This window comes from Euleptes europaea, chromosome 14 (genome assembly GCF_029931775.1).
Source record: "Euleptes europaea isolate rEulEur1 chromosome 14, rEulEur1.hap1, whole genome shotgun sequence".
In the NCBI taxonomy this organism is placed as follows: Eukaryota; Metazoa; Chordata; class Lepidosauria; order Squamata; family Sphaerodactylidae; genus Euleptes; species Euleptes europaea.
The window spans coordinates 26,471,561-26,495,430 of record NC_079325.1 but is presented as its reverse complement, the minus strand read 5'-3'; the positions used below and the strand labels follow the sequence as shown (position 1 = coordinate 26,495,430).

The window sequence follows — 23,870 nt, the reverse complement described above, 5'->3', positions numbered from 1 at the left end:
TAAAGTTGCTATGCTCAGTGCACTCCCCACCCCCATTTGAAGAATCTGACTTCTAACCTCAAAATCTACTGTGGAGAAACAGAGTATTTGGAGGCTCGATGGATGACCCAATAAATGTAAAGCACTCGGTGTGCTGAAAAGACTTATACAATGATAAATAAGTATCAGGACCTCCGAATTCACTGTCCTCTAGGGGCACAGAATTTCAGAATAGGGGTTCCCAACACTGGGCAAGTTGCTTCCATCTCATTATAAGCCAAGGTTAAGAAACCTGGAGGTTGACAAAAGAGAATTTTCAACCAAAAATTAATAGCAACTTTATGGACTATAATCAATATTGAGGGCAAAGACAATTACAATCTAAGTGTAACTATGCTACTGAATTAGAAACTGCTACTAACACAGGTGTATATTTATTTTGAATAACTTCTAATTGCTGTAAATTTCCAAACCCCCAAATTGGAGCTCCATACAACAACTGAGGAAGACCCCTGGTTCTATACATTTTCAATATTGGGGACAGAAAACATCCTCCTCTTGTTCTATAAAATCTGGGCAAGTTGATTAGTTGATTGTGAACATGCTTGATTGGCTGGGCTTTGTATAAATTTTAGGAGTGTGACCTTCTCTTGCCTACTCCTGAGTGGTATCTTCTGCATGCTCCGTCTTATCCTCCTTCCTCTAGATCAAAGAAGCAGAAAACAAAGAACTTCAGTTGGAGAACACTTATTATGAATCTGGATCCGGCTAAGGCTGTTCATGGCTATGGAAGAGTTCATTCTATAGATGGACATATTTTGTGCAGTGGGAAAAACTACAGTGGCAACTAATTTTTTGGTGGGCATATGGGGTTTAACAAGGAACTAGACTGTTTCTTAAAAACAGATTATAGAAAATAAGATGAAAAGAAATAGAAAATGAAGATGAATACCATCGTTCTCTCATTTTTCCTTCCTTCCGGCTAGAAAAAGCCCCAATATGTGTGTGAACAGATTGCGAGAGAGAATTACACTGGGTGATGGTGAAAAAAAGTCTTAGAATAAATCCTGCACAATGACTTGGCCATAAAGCCAACCTGTGCCACTCGAGAGAGAAAAAAACCCGCCCTAGGTTTAGCTATGGTTACAGCATTTCCCAGTTTATGGACACAATGCCCCCCCCCCCCCCACAATTTCACATATCTATTGGAGTTAAATAAAGGGAAAGTTGCACCAGCCACTGCTAAATCCAGGATTTGGAAGTTATATTGTTTTTCCCCCCAGTCCCCAACAAAGGCTCCCAAGAGATGATTACGAAGGAGATGACACAGAGGCTGGTTGAGAGATGCTGTAGAAAATAATTATTATTTCAGGGAGAGGTTGGCTGTTCCTTTGGTTACATATTGGGCGAGGGCTCTAAAGATTTGCATTGCATTCCTGGCCTCTCTTATCACCATCTCTATGTGTCATTTAATCTCTGCTTATCATTCCCCCATCTGGATCACATGAGGTAATGGTAGTTAGACTACAGCCTCTTTGCATGTGTGTGAAATTCTGAGAGACTAATTTCTCTAACGTTTTTCATATACGATTTCCAACTGAATTTAGAGGTTCAAACTATGTCCCATTCGCTCACCAACCTACACAATACTCAAAGGCAACAGGAAACAAGGTGGAATTTTGGGGGCTCCTTACGGAATGTCTCCCATCCATGTATTGATCATAACCAGAACTATTTAGCTTCAGTTAGGTCACTGTATCATGTGTCCTGAACCATACCCTGGGATTGTTTTTCATACTATCAAATGAAAAATGTGGAGCAGATAATCCACCTTATTATGTAACCAAGTAAGTGCTTCTGCCTTCATAACTTACAGAGGCTTGTGATGGACATTTGCTTTCCTTCTTAGGTTACTGTAGGAAGGATGCATTGTTTTCTGCTCTCCTAAGAATGATCTCTTACAGGCAAAGTGGCACTGAATGAAATCTTAAGATATTTCCATTGATTCCTAGGGAATGCCTCATCACCTTTCTTCTGATGGAGGGTCTGGAATTTGAGCAGTTATATAACAGGCTGTAATTTTACGGGTGCCACATTCCCGATCACTCCTTTCTATGTCAGGAAACACTGCATTTGTTGAATTTCTGCATGCCCTACATTTATTAGATGCAAAGAAATAAAAAGGAGCAGTGCGACTCATGCTCTGTTTTGTTACTTTCTCCTGAGCTCTCCCCCATCCCGGAACTGAGGACACATTTCACAGCTGCTTAGTCCTGAGATAATTCTTAACTTGCTTTCAGCCTTATTTATTATTTTTGGGGAGGGATATTCTTAAAACAAATCATAACAAAACAGTTTTTAAAAGGCATATGTCAACAGATAAGGTTAAAGCCCTGATCAGACAAACGATAAAACAGCATCAACTCCTTATTCAGAAAAGACCTGAAAGGCCAGATACTTCTTTAAGGAAAACTCCCTTAAAGGTGACAGAGCCTTAGATCCCATGAGTCATGCAATAAAATGAGTTCCCAGTCTGGGAGCCATCCTTAAAAATGCCCACTTGATAGTGGCCACCAGCACTAGGTAGGTGGCCTTTGAAAAGATTTTACATGCAATTCAGCCGAGTGATATTCCTTATAAATATACCTTAAAAAGAAGGTAAAATCCTTTTAGTTCTTCCCGGGCATCTATAATGGACCCACAACAGGGTGAAACCATTCATGCAAAAATGAAGACCAGGGTAGGCAGCCTGTTTTAGTTAAAACATGTCCCCAAATGCAACATCTACCTGGGAAGATATTGGTTTGTCAGCTGGAGCGTGTGTGTGTGTGTGTGATGAGAAGCTTGGATTTGGTCAGACATGCTTGGAGCAAGCCAAGTCTCAACAGCACTGCCAGTATCACAGGGATTCACCTTGGACTTGGATGGCGGCTCTGCAGGTCTGGATGAACGATGGGCAAAAGCCAGGATTTTTGCCTTCTCCTGCACCACTAACCCCAGCAGCGTTGCTCGTGCCTCAACTGCTTGGGAGGAGTGCCAGGCACAATGCCAGGGGTTGCCTATCACTTGTATAGCCCAGTGTTTTAATAGCTACTTCAGGAGGGTGTGCTAAATAGCAGGAAAAGGCCGTAGCCTTTTCCCTGTCCAGCCACCCTCTGTTTACCCAAATAAACTTCCCAGCAGATTCTCTGCACCCAGCTCTTCTCCAGGCACTTGAGAAAGGGTTCTCGGGGCTGATGCTTCCAGGTTCTGGAACACTCTTACCATCTGAAGCACATTTGGCCCCATTCCCTCCTGGCCTTCTGATGACACGTTAAGATCCTATTGATCTGGAGTGCCTTTGATGTGGGATGAGTTATTATTTTGCGCTGGTGCTGTTTTATGATTTTACAATTGCCGCCTGCCATGACTCCTTTCTGTATGTTTTATGGATTTCATTGTTTTATTATGAATGTTTTTGCTAGGTTTATCATATATATCACTGTACACTGCCTCGGGCGCTTTGTAAATGCAGAAAGGCAAGAAAATAATCTCTTAAATAAATAATTGTGCATTTGCCTTTACGTGTCATGTATAGTTTGGCCCTACAGTGATTGTGTGAACAACATCATAAAAAGTAAGGTGGAGTTCAGATTTCTGTGCACTGGAGTTTAATCTCTGAGCCACTCTGAGCCAGACCTAGTCTGAAAGAGTGGCCTAAAAATCCAATTAATTAATCCATCAGTCTAAAAGATAGTTAGGTCCTCTGGTTGTATAACCCAAAACTACAAATAATTAACAAACTCTGCAACATTCTTATAATGTTAACAGGTTCCCTAATTTGTTTCCATTTAAGAAGAAAGCTATATTTCTAGGCCTCATGCTTACTCAGTAATGTCTGAAAATATGACAGCAACAATGCTAAAAGAGGCAATAAGCAAACTGATAAACGCAAACCAAACTCAATCAACTCATTACTTCAGGGCCCATAGATCTTTTTCAGGGTCCAGTTTATCTTTTTCATATTTGAGTTAAAGAACTGAGAATGAGAACATTTATAAAAGAACTGCCACATGTTTACCATCTTTGGTTTGGCATGTGCCATGTTCATCGACATGATATGCAAATTATGCAAAACTCATGGTATATGTTCAATGGACCCCCCGGTGTTCAACAAATTCTCTACTTCAGCTGCACAGTCCACATATATATTTTTAAATATTTTTTGCTACCTCAAGCTCCTTTGAAAATAGATCACAATGAGTAGCCATGTTAGTCTGTCTGTAGCAGTAGAAAAGCACAAGAGTCCAGTGGCACCTTAAAGACTAACACAATTTCTGGCAGGGTATGAGCTTTCGTGAGTCACAGCTCACTTCTTCAGATATATTAGAAAAGCGAGCTGTGACTCAAAAAAGTTCATACCCTGCCAGAAATTTTGTTAGTCTTTAAGGTGCTACTGGACTCTTTCTCTTTTCTACTCCTTTGGAAAGAGTGTATAAATGTTTTAACTAAATTAATTTTTTTTAAATCCAATGGATTCTTGCTTGGAAGTAAGTCCCACTGATTTCAATAGAATTTACACACTAATTAAGTTAGCACAGGTTGTAGCCTTGGACCTTTTAAGACAATGCTCATTATGACATCGTCATGAGAAGAACCAGTCCTCTTTGTTTCTCTCCCGGTTTACTTCCACAATTGAACTGCTACATGCCCATGCACCTATTAAAAGCACAGAGCCTCTATCAGGAGTGAGACAAAAACCTTTCTACTTGTCAAAATGGTTAGGTTGGGGCTAAAGAAGAGTTGCTGCCATAGACAGCAATATATCATGAAAAGGTGGCAGCCATAGTGGCAAGAAAGCACAGTTAAATACAGGCAGAGAGGGAAAGCTTGAAAATCTTACCAAATGCACCCATGGCTGAACATGATTACAGTATCCATGGAGGTGCATAAGGGACTTTCCCAAGACTTCATATCATTTCTGTGAATATTCAACCCTACAAAAGACTCAGAATGAGAGCTAAACTTTCTCAGCCTTCCTGGTCAAAGCCACATTTGCTGAGTGAATGAGAATCCAATGAACTCTTGCTCTCTTTTCCCCACCCCTCCTTCTAGAGAAGAGACTGATTCCCGACTCTCTTTGTGAATATGTAAGTCGCCGCTTAGATATGAAATGGCCAACTGATTCACTAATCTTGGATGCTGGTGACTCACCAGAACAATCAAGAAATAGGAAAGGAAGAGTGAGCCATGCGGGTCAGAAGGGCTGAAATCTATCCAGTGTCTGAACAATGAGGGACTTCACACTTGGTTTGGCCCATGATTGAAGTTTATTTCCTGTAGAATTATATCGTACTGTTTGGCCCTTATCTGAGCTCTTGCTTCAGCCTAAGAAGCTGAAGACATACAGCAAACATCTGTGCATTCCATTGCTAGCATTTTCAGTACACAGATGGTGATAGTGAACCATGTTTCAGAGAACACTGCCTTGGACAAACCATAGATTGCTGCTTTGCTAAGGTGTGATCAGAAGATAGATGATGCAGCAAATCTCCTGATGCTAAACAGCTCTGGTCTGGTCAGTACCGGGACAGAAGACTTACTGGGAAACCCATGTATGTTGCCTTGAGCTCCCTGGAGGAATGGTGGGGATATTGTGCAATAAATGAAAAATCAGAAGCTGAATAGTCAAAGGGCAAGAGACTAAACGTACCTGCTCAGTTTTTAATAGCTAGAATGGTGCCAGGCATCCATACCCTTAGATAGACAGGAACTGTTCCTCTCCACTGGGCTAGCATACAGCTGCTGTTAGCCAAGCCTCTGTCTCCTCCCTTTGTAGGCCCATGCTGGTACCAAACCCATTGCTACTCTTTCTCTTATTTTTACCAAATCAGTGCTGCATTCAACCGCAGAATTAAGCCACAATCAAGTTACTAATCTGAGATATTACAAAAAAGAAGCCCTGTTATCCACTCTGGGTTGGGTTTTTTTGCCGTCAAGTCACAGCTGACTTATGGCGACCTCGTGGGGTTTTCAAGGAAAGAGATGTTGGGAGGTGGTTCATGTGTTCATGTGACACCTCAACCACTACACCACTCTGGCTCTCATCCACTCTACTGAAACCCACTTATTGTCTGTGATACACCAGCCCTTTAACATACATCATGCTTCCATTAAACCCACTGCTTCCATCACAGCTGCATTGTTGTGAAGAAAAATACATGACTTTTCAAATATGAATTTGGTTGTGCAAATCCAAGCCTGTGCAGGCAGAAAAAGAATCAAGCCAACCACCGTCTAGAACACAGCCTGGAGGCTATATATTATCCTGTATGTTGACTTTAGCCACTGATAGAGTATCTCACACTATCAGAGTTCTGCTTTGCCCTGGTATCAGCAGAGTCTGCGTTTTATAATTTATCAGCTTCATCACTGGGATTCTTTTGGATGATAGGGGTCCTGATGCTTTCCTGCAAAGATTAATGATGTCCTGGTGGCAGTAGGCGGGAATCCTTTTCACCATTAAAAACCCTCAAAGTTCTGTGTACTTTTGATTATGTTCCTAAATAGACTCATGCTGTAGTTCTACCCATTTAACTTGAAGAGGGGACCCACCAACTGTCAACCCCTATGGTGAAGCCAGATGATGGGATTGGGCAATTCTTGTCTTTAGAGGATGGTTTGGGGATTCCTTGCTTTCCTCCTCTACCCCTAGGAATATTTCCTTTAAAATCCCTCAATCCTTAAATTGGACAGTCAGGAACATAGGGCTCCAAAAGAAGAGATCATGAAGGTTCAGAGAGATCAGGATGAAACTGCAGTCAGAGGATTCAGTTGCTGTTTGTGGCTAGGCTGAATATTTGCAGAAGAAACATAACTAATTAAAATGCACAATGTAAAACAGGAGTCCAAACACACCTTAAAGACTAGCAAAATTAATTATAGCATAAACGTCCAAGATTCAGAGCTTAATTCATCAAATGCATTGAAATGTACAAATCCGTTTTGCACAAACAGTGGTGGCTCTATAGCAAAAGACTGTGTGCATTATAAATATGTTTGTACAATGCCTAGCCCTTTTATATTATTGTTACTACAAGTAGGGGACCCACATAAACTTGTGGGGTAGGGGATATTCCATTGCCCTGGCCCCTGCTTACTCCCTCATGGTCATGCCCTACCCTTCTGCCACCTCTTTCTCCTTCCTCCCCATTGCCTCTTTCTCTTTAGCTTAGTTTTAATTGTTCCAAGAATGAGTTTTTGTTTGGTTTTAGTAATTCTTAAGATGTGTTTTTATTATGTGTGATTTCAACCCGTTAGCCACCTTGGTAGTCCTGATAAGGGCTGAAAGGTGTGATACAAATTTTGTAAATAAATAATTAATAAATAAACCAGATCCAAGTACAGCTCTGTACCCACTGGAGTGAACGGATTCAAACAAGGATCATGATTCTCATCTAACGGCTTATTTTTTAATTCTACTGCTAAATTATGGGTTGGATCCAGCCATATGGCAGTGGAAAGCACTGACAGTCACGGATTTCTCTACATCTGACAGCCATTTCTGACCTTGACAAAGTTGATTATTGGGGTTGTGGTTCCCACGTGGAGTAATCACCATGTGGGTCAGGCGGCTGTGAGGGGGAGAAATAGCTCCCTCCTTCCTCTTTGATCAGCAGGTCACACAACCCCAGGAATCAACTGTCCTAAGGACTGAAAGGGCTGCTGCAGGGAAGGGACTGTGGGGGAGATCTGCAATCCTCGTGTGAGTAGATTGCTGGATTCAGCCCTGTGTCTGCATTTGTATCTTGCTAAGTTATCTGCTGTTAAGTGCTTTTAAATATTACCCGTTGCTGTTTTTAATGTTGATGCTGGTTTTACTATTCTTTTTTACTGGCAGTGATTTGTTTATTGATGGTTTTTATTTTATTCTTATACATGGTTGTGAGAACCTTGGGGATATTAGGTGATACATAAATACTCCATTAGCCACAGCAACCATGCCATCCATTGGTTACAGCGGTCAGATCCCTTCTCTCTGAAAGGAATTACTCGGCACTAAGGCCTTCTTATTTTGCAAACACAGGCAGTAACTTGGAAACAGATGGGTATGTGGGGAACCAGTAAATAAAATAGTGAACATGTGATACAGCATTATCTCAATCTACCTGAAACTGAAGAGAAGCAACTGTGAAGAACATATGGAGCAAAATGCAAAACACCAGGGGGATGATCAACCATGCCACTGAAGCTTGTTGCAGACACCCTTCCTCAATGCTTCAAGAGAAAACAGATAATCCCTTCCATAATTCAATGGTCACTTGGGGTGTTGACCTCCAATGTTGCCAAGCCCATTCATGAGATGTAAAATACAGAGTGGTCAGAGTGGCTGAATCTTTCCATCCTCTGTTATCAACTGGTGTCACATCATCTTCTCATTTCCTTTACTTTGCTTTTAGCTTCTGAGGGTGTCAGTTCACATTACCCAAGTAATGTACATCAACTTGTACAGATGCACCCCCTCCAGAAAGAACTTCACACATCTCCCTAACGCGACAAGGGCCTATCAAAGATAATCACTGCAATTCTGCTAAGATTTCTTTGTCTTTAACTTCCCTTAGTGTCACTTTCCTCCTTCTCTTTCCCCACTGACTTAATAAAGTATTCAAATTGAACGCCAACACAGGCCAGAATATAGTGCCCTCTTCTGGACACTGGGCTAATTGGGGAAACCACACCACTCCAGACTACATTTTGTAAAATGTGGCATCAGAATAATATAACTACAAACAAAATATTTTAGGAGGAATTTAATTGGTAATACACAAATGTCAATGACATCTAGAAAAAGAGCATGCTGGATTGATTCCAACTGTTCACCATCGGTAGAAACAACAAAATAGGAAAGTCATCACTGCCGTTATCAGAATGGAATGAGAACTGCTTTCATTGTATAGCCAACAAGTTATCCTACGAATATACAATTGACTTTCATGGCCAGACTGTGTTGGTAGACAGAAGAAAGACTCCATCTGTAGCCTATCCATGGCTCTGTGGGCCCCCCAGAAAAAAGCCATGACAACAATAGCGCCTAAATAATTTTAATTTATATATTTTTGCCATATGCTTGATATGGCAAAACTCCCTCTTTAATAGTGCTAACATGAGAATCGTTTTGACTACAGTTTCTTCCATGGCTGGGATGAAAGAAGTGTGGATATCAATTTGTTTCATGTTCCTGGCGAATCAGATAAGTGACTCCCTTCGTGCAGTTTTCTGTATGATCAGATGCAGCCTGCAGTGGGAGGCTCTTTGATTTGGTGTCCCACCCATCTCATAATTCTGACAGCAACGAACAGATGGAATATATTGGGGATTCATGTTTATTCAACAGAAACATGAGGGTCTATTAAATCAACAAAAATACTAGGTTAAAACGACAGGAAGGATCTAGTGTAAAGCAGTGTCAGATGGAAATATGCTAAGTTAAGGTTGCCAGCTCAACTCCCACATTGTTTTTGGGTCTCACAATCGAGTCACAGCAATGGACGATTTTATATGCCAAGTATACACACCACAGAATGAGTGAGCTACCCATTATCCTCCAACTGAATTTCCTGGACTCGACTGTATTTTGCACCTTTCTTATTGCAATGTAAAAACCAGACTAGGGATTTCATCTACCCACTGCCTTTGATGATGTAGAAATAGGAGATAGTGTCAGGTGCATTGCTTCTTTAAAGTTTGCGTGGAGTGAAACAACATACAATCCATGAGATCAGCCATACGGTGAATGATCAGGTCATGTGTTTCAACAAATGTGGTGACTTGTAGAAAACAACCAGCTCTCATAAACAGACTCTGTGGATTCAGAAGAAAATCCTGAGCACGGCTGTATGATTCAGCAGTGAAAAGGCTAAAAATAATTTCCTATCAAGTGTTTTAGTAGCACAGCCTCTCTTGTGAGAGTCAACATCCTAGAACAAATGTTTGATAACTCATAATATTCATATACTAGGTTATACTAGACACAGTCAGGATCTAGAGATGTCAAGCTTAATAGCCTACAATGTGATATAATACTTTACTTGGTAATACATACTCCAGGAGTGATATGATTAATATTATGTTTCACAGGTTTGCATTTTTTTTAAGTGTGATGCAGAACCTTGTGGTATTTGTGATTTGCAATTGACCTTGTGCACAGTGTATTGGTATTTACTGATATCTGAGGTGCTCTATAGTGCTAAAGAGAATAAGCAAGGAAGGGAGGCCTAAGAGAAAAGTGATAAATAAATAGTAATAATAAATAAATAGATAGGTAGTAATATAATTTAGGAGTCTCAAAGATATCGAGACAGTTGCAATCTTTTTAGCTTGGAAGCCGAAAGGTAGAGCCTCTTTAAAGAGCTGATACAACAGTTACAGGGGAGATAAAGGGGGATAGAAATGTTGAAGAAGAGTTGTTTTTATATGCCGACTTTCTCTACCACTTAAGGCAGAATCAAACCGGCTTACAATCACCTTCCCTTCCCCTCCCCACAACAGACACCCTGTGAGGTAGGTGGGGCTGAGAGACTAGCCCAAGGTCACCCAGCTGGCGTCATGTGTAGGAGTGGGGAAACAAATCCAAATCACCAGATTAGCGTCCGCCACTCATGTGTAGGAGTGGGGAATCAGACCCGGTTCTCCAGATCAGAGGCCACCACTCCAAACCACCGCTCTTAACCACTACACCATGCTTAAATTAAATAGAAAGCCACTAGAGCTCCTTTCCTTTCCCTGTCATCTGCTTGGTCCTTGGCCCCAAGTCAAGATCAGCCAACTTCCAAATGGAGTTGTTGGTTTTGTTTTGCTTTAGTGAGCCTTGCAAAGTCTGAAAAGCGTAGAGAGCCTTGTTGGGCAGTTTGGGTACTCTTACTCTTGAGCACTGGCTGCTTGCTCTAAGTTGCATACAACTGAATCCATACGTGCCCTGATTTTTGGGGTTGCTGAGCCCTTGCAATGACTATTGAAATAATAAGATCATTTCTCGGCATGCAGCCTTTCATCTGATCAGGAAGCTGTCTGGGATGGAAAACTCTTTGATTAAGGCATCTCAACTGTGCTCATTGCTGAGACACAGGTGCTCAGCACCTCCCTAAATAAGGACACACATGGAGGTGATACTGTGTGATGTACCATACTTTTGTGCACCTCTACAAAGCAATTTCTCTTGAATAATCCTGCCCATATTTCAACAAAGTGGAGCGTGCTTAGAGTAAACTGTCTCTATAGTATAAGTGGCCAATTATCTTAAAGACTAACAACTCAGCTAAAGTTTCCTGATCCATCTAGGAGAAAATAAGTGAGTGTCGTAAACAGCTGAATTTAGCTGCCAAGGAGTCGGGAGGAGCAAAATAACTGCAGATGGAATAATTAAAAAACAATTGTGGCATAATTACAGGACAGCATTGTCGGCCAGCACGGGTTTCAAGCTTTCCTCTTCATTAATTAGAGTGGCTCTAGGATTAGCATATTTAATGACTTCCAGAGATTCAACGTATCCTTCATGTCTAAAAGACAACAGTGATTGAGGCATGCAAAGTATCTTCTGCTCCATCTCTTCAGCATCTCAATAGCAGGTTCATAGGTACACAGTATACAAGTATATCACAGACGTTTTAAAAATACACAGATTTTGAATCTAATAAAGGCCCAATTATGCTAGCCAAAAGAGAACTCCAGATCTAATACCCAATGATTAGTTGGGGTCTAGGTGAAGGTGGAGGCCAGATTTAATTTCTATTACAAAAGAAAATTTTCAGCTACAATTTAAAATAGATGGTTAATTGTGTCCATATTAAAAAAAAAAGAGGAATAAGAATTAAGAATTACTGCAAAATATGAAGGTCAACAGTTATACAGCGGAATCTGGGATGTAACTGATGGACATATGCCTATTTATTTATCCATCTTTTTTCTTCTCTAAATGTCACTCATACACTTGTGTGTGTGTGTGTGTGTGTGTGTGTGTGTGTGTGTGTGAGAGAGAGAGAGAGAGAGAGAGAGAGAGAGAGAGAGAAGGGGAGAGAGAGAGAGAGATGACAGATGATTAGTGTTCTCTTGCTGGCACAGAAAAAAAATTATAATAAAATGTTACTCCCCAACCAAAATTGTTGACCATAAATACCAATGTACATATAAAGTTGAGGGCACAGTGGTAGGAGACTTGATAGTAGTCACTATAGTAGACACTCACTTTTGAAATCAAGGGGAATACACCAGCTTAAATCTAGTGCTTCAATTTAACCAGATTGCTGGTTCATATGCAATTAAAAAAAAGGTGGGGGGAGGGAACTCTGTTGCAATGTGAAGTCATGCTATAGAAAACATCCAGTCTCCTCTCATTAATACAGAGGGAAGCAGTCGGAACCAAGATATTTAGTTCAGTATTGCAATCCGGATGCACTTGGTTCCCAATTCCCATTATTTTACAGAAACTACAGAATTAGTCCACTGATTCATTTCAAAGTGCTGGCTTTAACCTTTAGAGAACTTCTTGCCATGGATTTTGGATACCAGAAAATGCATCTTTCCATATGCCACACACTCCTTACCCACTAAGATAAGCAGGTGAAGTCCACCCTTATATCCTACCCCTGATAAAATCTGTGGCTGCTGGTTACTGGAGCAAGGCCTTGGTAAGAGTGGTCCTAGTATTATGGAATGAATGTCCATTCATCTGTTTTGTACCTGCAGGCATTCAGAAAGGCTCATAAATCCTTCCCGTTTCAACAGGCCTTCTGTTTACGCTACTGTTGCTTACAAGGGTTGCTTATTTTGGCCTCTTCAGTTGTTTTTACAAGTAATGTTTAAATTGGTGATTACTTTTAAATGTAATTTATTTTTATGATTTGTTTAAATATAACACTGCCAGCTGCTTTGAACTAAATGATCAAACAGGATATGCTTAAAAAAAGAAACACTGGACAGGACAAGGTGCTTCTGGTTATTGTGGAGCTAATGGCTGTATTCTGAATGCTACCTTACAAGTAGCCCTGGAATTCATGCGTAGCTTCTCGCGGTCATTGGATTTAAACTGGAATTAATTCAAATGAGAACAAAAGGGAACAACAACAACAAAAAAAATACAGCCCATTACTGAGCCTCCAGGACAAAAGTCCTTAGGAGGCCAGGAAGGGGCTGCACCGGCTTTCGTGTCCCCTGAGCCGGCGCCCGTGCCACTTACGCCGTCCAGGGTGGCACAGATGCTGGCAGGGGGACCCGGATGCCATTCTCCTGGCACTGCTGCAGCAGCGTTGCCCAGGGACGCCAGCTGGGCCTTCTGCTGGCATTCCACCAGTGCAAAGCCCCATGCTGGCATCCCAGGGGGCATTCCTGGGGTGTGCTGGGGAGGCGGAGCTGCCAGTAGGCTGCTTCCCGACCCTTTTGCCCCGGTACGCCGACAGCGAGAACAGTGTTGCTGCACCAGCTTTTTTTAAAGGGTTCTTAGCATGCACATTGGCCCCTACGTATATGGTATCTGCTTCTCATCCAAGCCGAAGACCAGTGAACACAGTATGCATAGGAGCCTATTTACGAGTAAAAGGTGATGCTGGGTCACTTAAACCATGAAGCAGGAAAATGCCATTTGTGCACTTGAACTGCCACCCTAGGCAAAGTTATACCCTTTTAAGTCCATTGAATGGGCTTAGAAGGTTGTAACTCTACTTAGGATTGTACTGTTAGTATCTCAAGTAAGTTGTCTCCTACTGTGATCACACCGTTGTGAGGTTGCTGTCCCAGAACAGTGAACTGGTCTGCTCCTTATGAGTGCAGATGTTCCCTCAATGAGTGCTATCAAGGTATTTTATTTATTTATTTGTTTTTTTAAACCTGCCCTTTCCTAACCAATCTCGGACTCAGGGCGGCTTACATCAGTTAAAATACAGCGACCCATCATAAATATTCTCCCTTAATGACATCAGGGCCCTATGGGACCTTACTGGCTATCCATCCCTTTCCCCCCACTTTGTCATCTGTTGGGGTGACTCTGCTGTCTGGTCCACAGTGGTTATTACCATTCTGAATAATATGTACTTCTGCAGAACGTTTTGCTTATGTTAGAAGCCACTGATGGATATACCCCTCCCCAACAATTTACTCTATGGAGTTGTGCCCACATGGGGTTGTATTTCAAGCATCCACCCATGTTGGATGTTGCATGCATAATGTTGATGTCTGGGGGACCCATGATCAAATGCTGAAGTCGGACAAAGAACTTGAAATGATAACAACCTTCTTTTCCCATATTGATAAATGGAGGATCCTGGCCAGCTATCACTCCATCTGTTCTTCGCCCTGTCAATGTACATATATTACTAACTGCATCTTGCTTTTGTACTTCCACTATGAGCATACTGCATTCTCTGGGCACAAAAGGTATACAATTTTGTACCTAAGAAAATGTAACATTTCTCCCAGATAACTCATCCATTGTTGTAATTACCGTACTGATAGCTATGTGGAATGCTGTTGAATTAGTCTCACAACAATCTACAAGATATTTCCTGTGATGCAACCGCTAAAAAGTGACAACTCCTGTCTATATGCACATAGTGTTTTGTGAAATTCTTATTCATAGTTGTATTTAATTGTTTTGATTTTTTTTTCTGAGGCCTGGGGTCTCCTTCTTTTTGTACTCCAATGTTAACTCCTACTGGAGCACCAATCTACCTAAATATATAATATTAAGCATTTATACAACACTTTAAAGGTTCATGTATATTATAACAGTAACTCTTACAATGCTATAAAGTAGGCTATTACAATTATTTTTATTATACTATATTTACATATATACATATATACATACATACATACATACACCTTTATTGGCATAATAACTATAGTTATTTATGCTCTGATTACATTCAGGTGAGACTACTGCAATACACTATATGTGGGGCTGCCTTTGAAGACTGTTCAAAAGCTTCAATTGGTGCAAAATTCTGCAAGTAAGCTGCTCTTGGGTGTGAGTTATATGGACTCTTCAGTGGTTGCCAAAACATTTCTAGGCAAAATTTAAAGTGCTATTTATTATCTATGAAGCCCTGCATGACCTGGGACAATGGTATGTGAAGTTCATTTGAACTTGCCTGCTGGCTCTGAGGCTCTGTGTGCCCCTAGTATCAGAAACAAAGTGGATGAGCACCAGAGACAAGGCCTTTTTCACTGTGGTACTGAAGTTCAGTGATTCTCTCTCTGCAGAAACCTGTCTGGCGTTAAATTCACCTGTTCACCCAAGTTTTTTTTTAAATTATGTCACTGTGACCATTTATTGATGATTTTCCCATTCTGTGTTTGTTGTTATGGGTTTTATGATTCCCTTCCTTTAATTTTTATCTGCTGCTTTCAACGACTCTTATATCCTTTTTATCTTAAAAGTAAAGGTCCCCTGTGCAAACATTCCTGACCCATGGGGTGACATCACATCCCAACGTTTCCAAGGCAGACTTTGTTTGCGGGGTGGTTTGCCAGTGCCTTCCCCCAGCAAGCTGGGTGATCATTTCACCAACCTGAGAAGGATGGAAGGCAGAGTCAACCTTGAGCCGGCTACCTGAAACCGACTTCTGTCGGGATCGAACTCAGGTCGTGAGCAGAGCTTTTGACTGCAGTACTGCAGCTTAACACTCTGCGCCACAGGGCTCCTATCCTTTTTGTCTACCACTTTTAAAATAATCTTAATTTACTCTCCTGGTTTTAGCTTCCAGTTGCCCTGATGCTTGTTTATTTTACTGATATTTACAGTAAATATATTGTTTTTATGATGTATTGTTCTATTGTTTTATTGTTTTTAATTATTGTTTTAAATTAATTATTGTAAGTTGCCTTGATTATTTAATATGGAGAAACAGGATACAAATATTTTAAATGAATAAATGAATTCTCTAGATTTCAGGCATATGCCATGTGTGTGTGTGTATGTATGGAAAAATAATGCAATTTATTAATGCACACATAACTCTGGGAAATTTGCCTATTTTATAGGAAAACTGTAGTGCAAATAAACAAAGTGGCATGAAAACAGAATCTCAGATTCCATTTGCACATTGCACAAGCGAGAAATGAAACCGGAATGGGGATTCTTGGATTAAACAACAGAGATGCAGGATGCTTCAGTTCAACTCCGTAGCCTGGCTAAGACCAGGGTAGGTTGTAATATTTGGTTAAGAGGTAGGAAAAGAAGTGCAAAATTGTTTGGTAAATTGCTCTGCTCTGTTCTCCTACTGCTTGCAAAAGACTTTCTTTGACTACAGTTGACTAACGCTTCTTATGGCATAGTGCTTTGCACCTGCTGTTCCTCTGGATCCAAAAATGGATTTCATGTGCGGCTGGTGCTTCTCGCGTGCCGCTGCATCACCATGGGTGAGGCATCCACATTTCTTTATCTCTTCTTTCATCTCCCTCCTGAAATTCTGCTTGTGCAAAAATTCGCAATGCCAGTGTTTTGTTTTGGGAGCCTAGCTGTCCCTCTGCTCCGAGGATGTGCCTGGCTCAGCAGAGCTGTTATTTTATGAGCACTGTTTCAAGACTGTTTGTGCAACCTCCGTTGCCAAATCTCATTATTCATGATTTTATCTGAGATGTTGCTGATGAAACTCCTGCAGCTCTTGGGGTGTACAGGCAAGGACTTGCTTCAGTTTCTCAGTCTCTGTGACCCTTCCTCACTTTCACATCTCCTTCCCAAGTAACTATTCAGACGGGAAAGGGCCTTTCAAAACTGGCTGTCCACTTTCAAACCCAGGATGACTAGCCATCTGAACCAGTTTGTGATGCCTCCCAATTCTTCACTTTGTACTTTTTCTCACATAGCCCACTGTTGGGCGCAAGGCAAACCAACTCATGTGACCAATCGTTATGTGCTAATTAAAGCTGGGTTGCTAAAAAGAATGTCAACTAGGTATGAAATAAACCCCTTAAGAATCACATCAACTGGCCCTTCAGGGACCAGGGGTTGGGATAAGTCTGTCATGCTTCCTATATGCAGAACTAGACCTGGGGTGATTTAAAATGCGTAAGAGTAGGATCACAATAATCAGATTTAGCATTGGTGATTAATCCCAGGATAAACCCTGTGGCGCAGAGTGTTAAGCTGCAGTACTGCAGTCAAAAGCTCTGCTCACGACCTGAGTTCGATCCCGACGGAAGTTGGTTTCAGGTAGCTGGCTCAAGGTTGACTCAGCCTTCCATCCTTCCAAGGTCGGTAAAATGAGGACCCAGCTTGCTGGGGGTAAAGGGAAGATGACTGGGGAAGGCACTGGCAAACCACCCCGCAAACAAAGTCTGCCTTGGAAATGTCAGGATGTGACATCACCCCATGGGTCAGGAATGACCCAGTGCTTGCACAGGGGACCTTTACCTTTACCTTATAACTGCCATCACATTACAGCATGTTTATCCTCAAGTACATACCTGGTTAACATGAATAGGAGAATCTGGAAGAGGTGCAAAGTCTATATACCCCCTTTTGTAATAGAAGGCGTTTCTAACTTCTCACCATTCTTAATGAACTCTACTAAATCTCATTTAAACATGTTGCTGGTGGGACAAAATTCCTTAATTTTGGAACTGCACTCATACAGTGTTTCATTTAAATTGGATCGCTACCCATGCAAAACTACTATGCATGCCAGAGATGCATAGCCTGAGTAGGTGATACCCTGGCATGCTAATTAGGTGTGTATAGTTGTTTTTTATGGATAGCAGTGCACTGTAAATGAGTACAAAGTGTGAGTGCAAAGCCCCATGTGTAAGCAGTTTTCAGCACAATCCTAAACAGAGTTCGCCATTCTAAGTCCATTGAAGTGAACTGTGCTTAGGACTGCCCTGCTTGTCCTCCCAGAATAACATGATTGAGGTTACTGAATAACTCAGCGACAAACTATAGAATGTGCTAAAAAAACCAAAAAGTTTGCTCGGGAAAAACAAGAGAAAAAACCCTAATAAAATCAGCTATCCAGGAAAATAAGCCAAACAGCATGCTAACGTAAGTAGTTGCTGTCTAAGCTTTTGATGCTAATGGCTAACGGAACAGGATACAAGACTTGTATAGCATCAACTACTTAGTTACCTTCTTAGCTTCAGACTGCAAAATAACAAGACTGTGCTCCCTGTGATCACATCTTTCCACTCATGCTGTTTCCCCATTAGAAATCACTTACACTCTTGAGGAAGCTACTGTTAGTCACCTTCACTGCACATGCATGTACCCCATAACCTGTAGTCTGGGCTCTCATGTATCTCAGTGACTTCATCAACAGGTGGTTTTTTCTGGTATCAACCAGGCAGTCCACTTACATTTCAGCCTTTAGCAGAGACACCCAGATCTGAGTCAGGTGGACAAAGCAGAATAAGGACTCTGGAGAGCTTATGAAGTCCAAATCTGTGGGAAGGTTGTCTCAGACTGCAATGAAGGACAATAGTGGGGTAGATTCTATCCCTACCACTCCACTGAGCAAAGTTTATTTATTAATTAAAATATTTATAACCCATTTGTCCTTTTGGCTCAAGTTTGAAGCTTTCATCTAATCAAAGATGACTTCCTTCAAAATAAGTGCCTCTTTCACTGAAGGAAAAGCCACTGAAGTTGGAGGAAGGCTACTTGGAGGATGATTGGATCCACTTTAGCTGGAGAAAGGCTCCTTGAAGGATGGCTAGATCCACCCCAGTATTGGTGCAAGCATGTGTAAGCAGACTGAATAGGTCACTTATCTCTTAGCTCAAAGAAATGTCTTATACTAAAATGGAATTTCCATACACACTTTACAAATCAATGCAAACCACAATACAATACCTAACACAGCTAGCTCTCTCTCTTTCAGGCTTTAAACTTAATGAATACAATTTTAATAGATTCTTACATTTCCCAAGTTTTAGTCTTTGTGAGGACACTGCAGCATGACATCTTACAATTTAATACACTGAAACTGCTACTTATTGTGATAAATAGGATGGGGCCAGACAAAAGGCCAAGAAAAGCAAGAGGCATAGCTGAGTCTGTAAAGCTGGCAACAATTACCTGTGTGGCCAGCATGATGTTTATGTTTGGGTATTTCTAATTATTATCTGTGAGACAATTTACAATGTTAGTGCCCATTCAACAAATAATGTGGATGTAAATGTTCATAAACCAGTGTGGTGTAGTGGTTAAGAGCAGTGGACTCTAATCTGAAAAAACGGGTTTGATTCCCCACTCGGGGTTCAATTCCCCACTCCCCACATGAGCAGCGGACTCTAATCTGGTGAACCGGGTTGGTTTCCCCACTCCTACACATGAAGCCTGCTGGATGACCTTGAGCTAGTTACAGTTCTCTCCGAACTCTCTTAGCCCCACCTACCTCACAAGGTGTCTGCTGTGGGGAGAGGAAGGCAATTGTAGGCTGGTTTGAGTCTCCTTAAAAAGGTAGAGAAATTGGGGTAAAAAACCAACTCTTTTTCTTCTCAAGGAGCCCATGGCACCATGTGGTAAGCTGCAGTACTATAGTCAAAGCTCTGCTCTCAACGTGAGCTCGATCCCAACAGAAGTCAGTTTCAGGTAGCCAACTCAAGGTTGACTCAGCCTTCTATCCTTCCGAGGTTCGTAAAATGAGTACTCAGCTTGCTGGGGGTAAAGTGTTGACGAATGGGAAAGGCAATGGCAAGCCACCCCATAAACACAGTCTTCCTAGCAAACGTCATGATGTGATGTCACCCCATCGGTCAGTAATGACTCGGTGCTTGCACAGGGCACTACCTTTACGTGTTCATAAAATCATCGTTTATCATAAAATGATTGAACATCATAATATCAGTATGCATCAATTGTTGTCTTATGGGATGGGGATAAATCATGCATACAAATTGCGCCCTAAAGTCATGAAAAGGTCTAAAATGCTCAATTTTTAAAAAAATGTATTGAAAAACAGGACAAATGGGGAGGCACTGAAACAGCTCCTTGCTTAGGGCACCATTTGATTTAGGTCTGGCCCTGCAAGCACATGGTTAGCCTTATCCAATGAACACCGGTGATACCAGCTGCAACAGGAGATTCCCATGTCTTAAGTAATTATTCCTGTATATAATACAGATTTTTCTGCTGGGGCATTTTTAATTATCTCCACAAGCATTCCATACGCAAATTTCTACAGCACCAGAATCAGAGACAGAGAGATCAATATGAAGAAGATAGTATACTGATGCGGTTCCTGGAACTAAGGTAACAAAAGAGCAATGTGAATTTGGAAATTTGTTTTGATGGAACAAAAATCTTTGACTTCTAGAGCACAAACTAAATTAATCTCTTACCTGAAAATGCTTTTTCTTCTGTGCTTAAGGATATGGCTTCATATTCTGGCTGTTCATAGATCTGAAACTGGTAGCGGTGGTATCCACTACGAGATGGTGGAGTAGGTGGTATGTAGTCTGGATACAGGAAACAATAAAATTTAGAGGACTTCTGTATTTCTTCTCTTTAATACTGATACCAGCACCCTGCCTGACAATTCAAGATATGGTATCTTTGTAACTGGAATCAGCCAAAGAGACTCTGTCTCAAAACCATTAGAACAGTTTTTATGTCTTGACTAACCATTTATCTATGCCAGGAACTGTATACCAAGTCACCTCCTAACTTCAGTTTTCCTGGGAATTTTTGGTCCGTTTAATTAGGTATCATTGGCTAATGTATGGGTATATCCTCTTTTTACCCCCTCCCCACCCTCCAAGGATTTAACAGAATTTTTAAATGCTATAGTGGTCCATATAAATTTGTGTTACAGCGTATTACATCACACTATAAATTCAGATTACTTATTTTTTGTCCAGCTTAAACATAGACCAAGCTCTGATTCCTATCCATAGGTACAAGGAAACAAGAAACAAAGGGATGAACCAATCACCGCGAAAATATGGACAAAAAACCAAAAGTGAAAAAGAGAATATTCATGGGGGGCTTTTGTGCTTTCCTTATCAAACTGAACTCATATTTGCCCCATAGAGCATACCATATATATGTGTAAGCTCTGAATGCTTTCCCCACCCTACCCTTCCTTGTTGTCTGGCTCTTTGCCATCTTCTTACAAGCATGCTCTTGTTGCTTGTTCCTCAGAAAACCTTGTTTTAATTTTACCTACTTTTCCCAGCAACTTGAGCTTCAAGTCAGACTTTTTCTTTCCAGACTCCTCCTCTTTTTACCTCTCTTAACCTGCATCCCAATGGATGAAGTCCAAGCCCTACAGCTGTCCCTAAAGGGAATCATTTAGACTTGCCTCAATCTCTGTCTGCTTCTGATTAATGTTTATGCACAATCTATTATATTGTTCTACATTCAACAAGAGCCAGTGTGTTGTAGTGGCTAGATTATCAGAGTAGGATGTTGGAGATCTGGGTTCAAATCCCACTCTGCCATGGAAGCTCATGGGGTCACCTTGGGCCAGTCACTCTCTCAACCTAACCTACCTCCCAGGACTTTTGTTGTGCAGATAAAATCGAGGCTGAAGAATGATGTTGTGAGCTGCTTTGGGTATTTAAGGAGGGGTATAAATATGTAAGCCCTGACCTGGATGGCCCAGGCTAGCCTGATCTTGTCAGATCTCAGAAGCTAAGCAGGGTCAGCCCTGGTTAGTATTTGGATGGGAGACCACCAAGGAATACCAGGGTTGCTGTGCAGAGGAAGGCACTGGCAAACCACCTCTGTTCGTCTCTTGCCATGAAAACTCCAAAAAGGGGTCGCCATAAGTCGGCTGCGACTTGACGGCACATAACACACACACATAAATATGTAAATAAATATCTAAACATTCTGCCCCCCAAAACAACCTTTTTTCCTTAGATCTTTGACCACATCTGCTAGCTTCCTACCTTTTATCACAGTTTACTCCTGAGGGGTAGCCATGTTAATCTATTATATTAAAATAAACCAGAAGTCCAGTGCCACTGGACTTCTGTTTTATTTTACCATACATATTTCTTCCTCCAAGGAACTCAGAACAGTCTACATGGTCTTCTCTTCCCCCACTTTTTATCTTTATAAGTATTCTAACTAATGAGGCATGGAGAGCTGCAAGTTAGCCCTTCTCCCTTCCCTCCCCTTCCATAAAAGGGCTGCTGGATACATAACCACACACAAGAGGCATCTTGGCTTCCTGCTCCCCCAGGGCAACCAGGCTCCTTTTGTTTCCCCAATCCAGGTTTCAACTAGAGATGTGAAGGCCTGGGAGGGGGGGGGGAATTCTGGAAATAAACCACTTGGGTTTCATTATTCTTTCATATTATATTCATTATTTTATTGCTAGTCTTTTATTTTACAATATTGTTTTCTTGTTTTAGTCATGTACATAGCTGCCTGAAGAGCTGATGTAGGCTGCTTCTTCCCCATTAGGGTTGCCAGGGCCCTCTTTGCAACCGGCAGGAGATTTTGGGGGTGGAGCCTGAAGAGGGCGGGGTTTGGGGAGGGGAGGGACTTCAATGCTATAGAGTCCAATGGCCAAAGTGGCCATTTTCCTCCAGGTGATCTGATCTCTATCGGCTGGAGATCAGTTGAATTAGCAGGAGATCTCCTGCTGCTACCTGGCAGTTGGCAACCCTATTCCCCATGGAAATTTTTCCTCACATGAAGATAGGGTTGCCAATCTCCAGGTACTTCAAAACAAAACAAATCACAGCCCTCTCAATATTTAAACATGCACAGTTTATAGAAAATGAATCATACTATAGAACGTGACTAACTAACCAATATGATAACATGCAAAGATATGACTGAACACACAAGAGGTACTGAACAGCAACTATGTACAATATATACAAAAGACAACGTGGCCAAATTAGCCAAAATGGTCAAGATGGTCAAAATGGTCCCACAATGTACTGATAGTGATCATAGGTACACACAGTCCAAAGCCAAAAGCCACAAAACCGGCTTGAACAATCTCACGAATGCGAAGGTTGTATTCCGTTTTGCTAGTGGTACCAAGGTCAAAAAAATCCCTTGAAAAGGGTAACTTCTTATTCCTCGTGGGACCCACAAGCCGGATGTTCAGGACCGTGTAGAAAAGGACGCAAATCCCAGGTAATTATTTGCGTTTCACCAAAAGAGGCTTCATCAGCCTTGCATGTCTCAAGAAGATTCCCAATTGCCTTAAAAAAGGTCCAGTGCTCTCAGGAAGAAGAGAATTTTTACTTATGCCATTAAAGGTTTTTCATTCATTCAAGAAGAGAATTTTGGGGAGGGGAGGGACTTCAATGCCATAGAGTCCAATTGCCAAAGCGGCCATTTTCCTCCAGGTGACCTGATCTCTATCGGCTGGAGATCAGTTGAATTAGCACGACATCTCCTGCTGCTACCTGGCAGTTGGCAACCCTATTCCCCATGGAAAATTTTCCTCACATGAAGATAGGGTTGCCAACCTCCAGGTACTAGCTGGAGATCTCCTGCTATTACAACTGATCTCCAGCTGATAGAAATCAGTTCATGTGGGGAAAATGGCCACTTTGGCAATTGGACTCTATGGCACTGAAGTCCCTCCCCTCCCCAAACCCCACCCTCCTCAGGCTCTGCCCCCAAAACCTCCCACCAGTGGCAAAGAGGGACCACCAACAGATTTTGATCTGCAGAGCGCAACGCTCTTTAGGGGGGTGTACCAGGAGACACCCCGTGGCGCAGAGTGGTAAGCTGCAGTACTGCAGTCCAAAGCTCTGCTCACGACCTGAGTTCGATCCCGACGGAAGTTGGTTTCAGGTAGCCGGCTCAAGGTTGACTCAGCCTTCCATCCTTCCGAGGTCGGTCAAATGAGAATCCAGCTTGCTTCTGGGGGTAAAGGGAAGATGACTGGGGAAGGCACTGGCAAACCACCCCGCAAACAAAGTCTGCCTTGGAAACGTCGGGATGTGAC

General features: G+C 41.7%; 1 protein-coding gene across 1 annotated transcript in view; it reads right to left on the bottom strand.

The window, feature by feature from the left end:
- Positions 1–23,870, bottom strand: part of PEBP4 (phosphatidylethanolamine binding protein 4) — a 232,088-nt gene that overhangs the window by 8,370 nt on the left and 199,848 nt on the right. Inside the window, exon 5 of the mRNA XM_056860911.1 lies at positions 20,287–20,403. Within this exon, the coding sequence (XP_056716889.1) occupies positions 20,287–20,403 (117 nt within the window). The remainder of the gene's footprint in view (positions 1–20,286; positions 20,404–23,870) is intronic.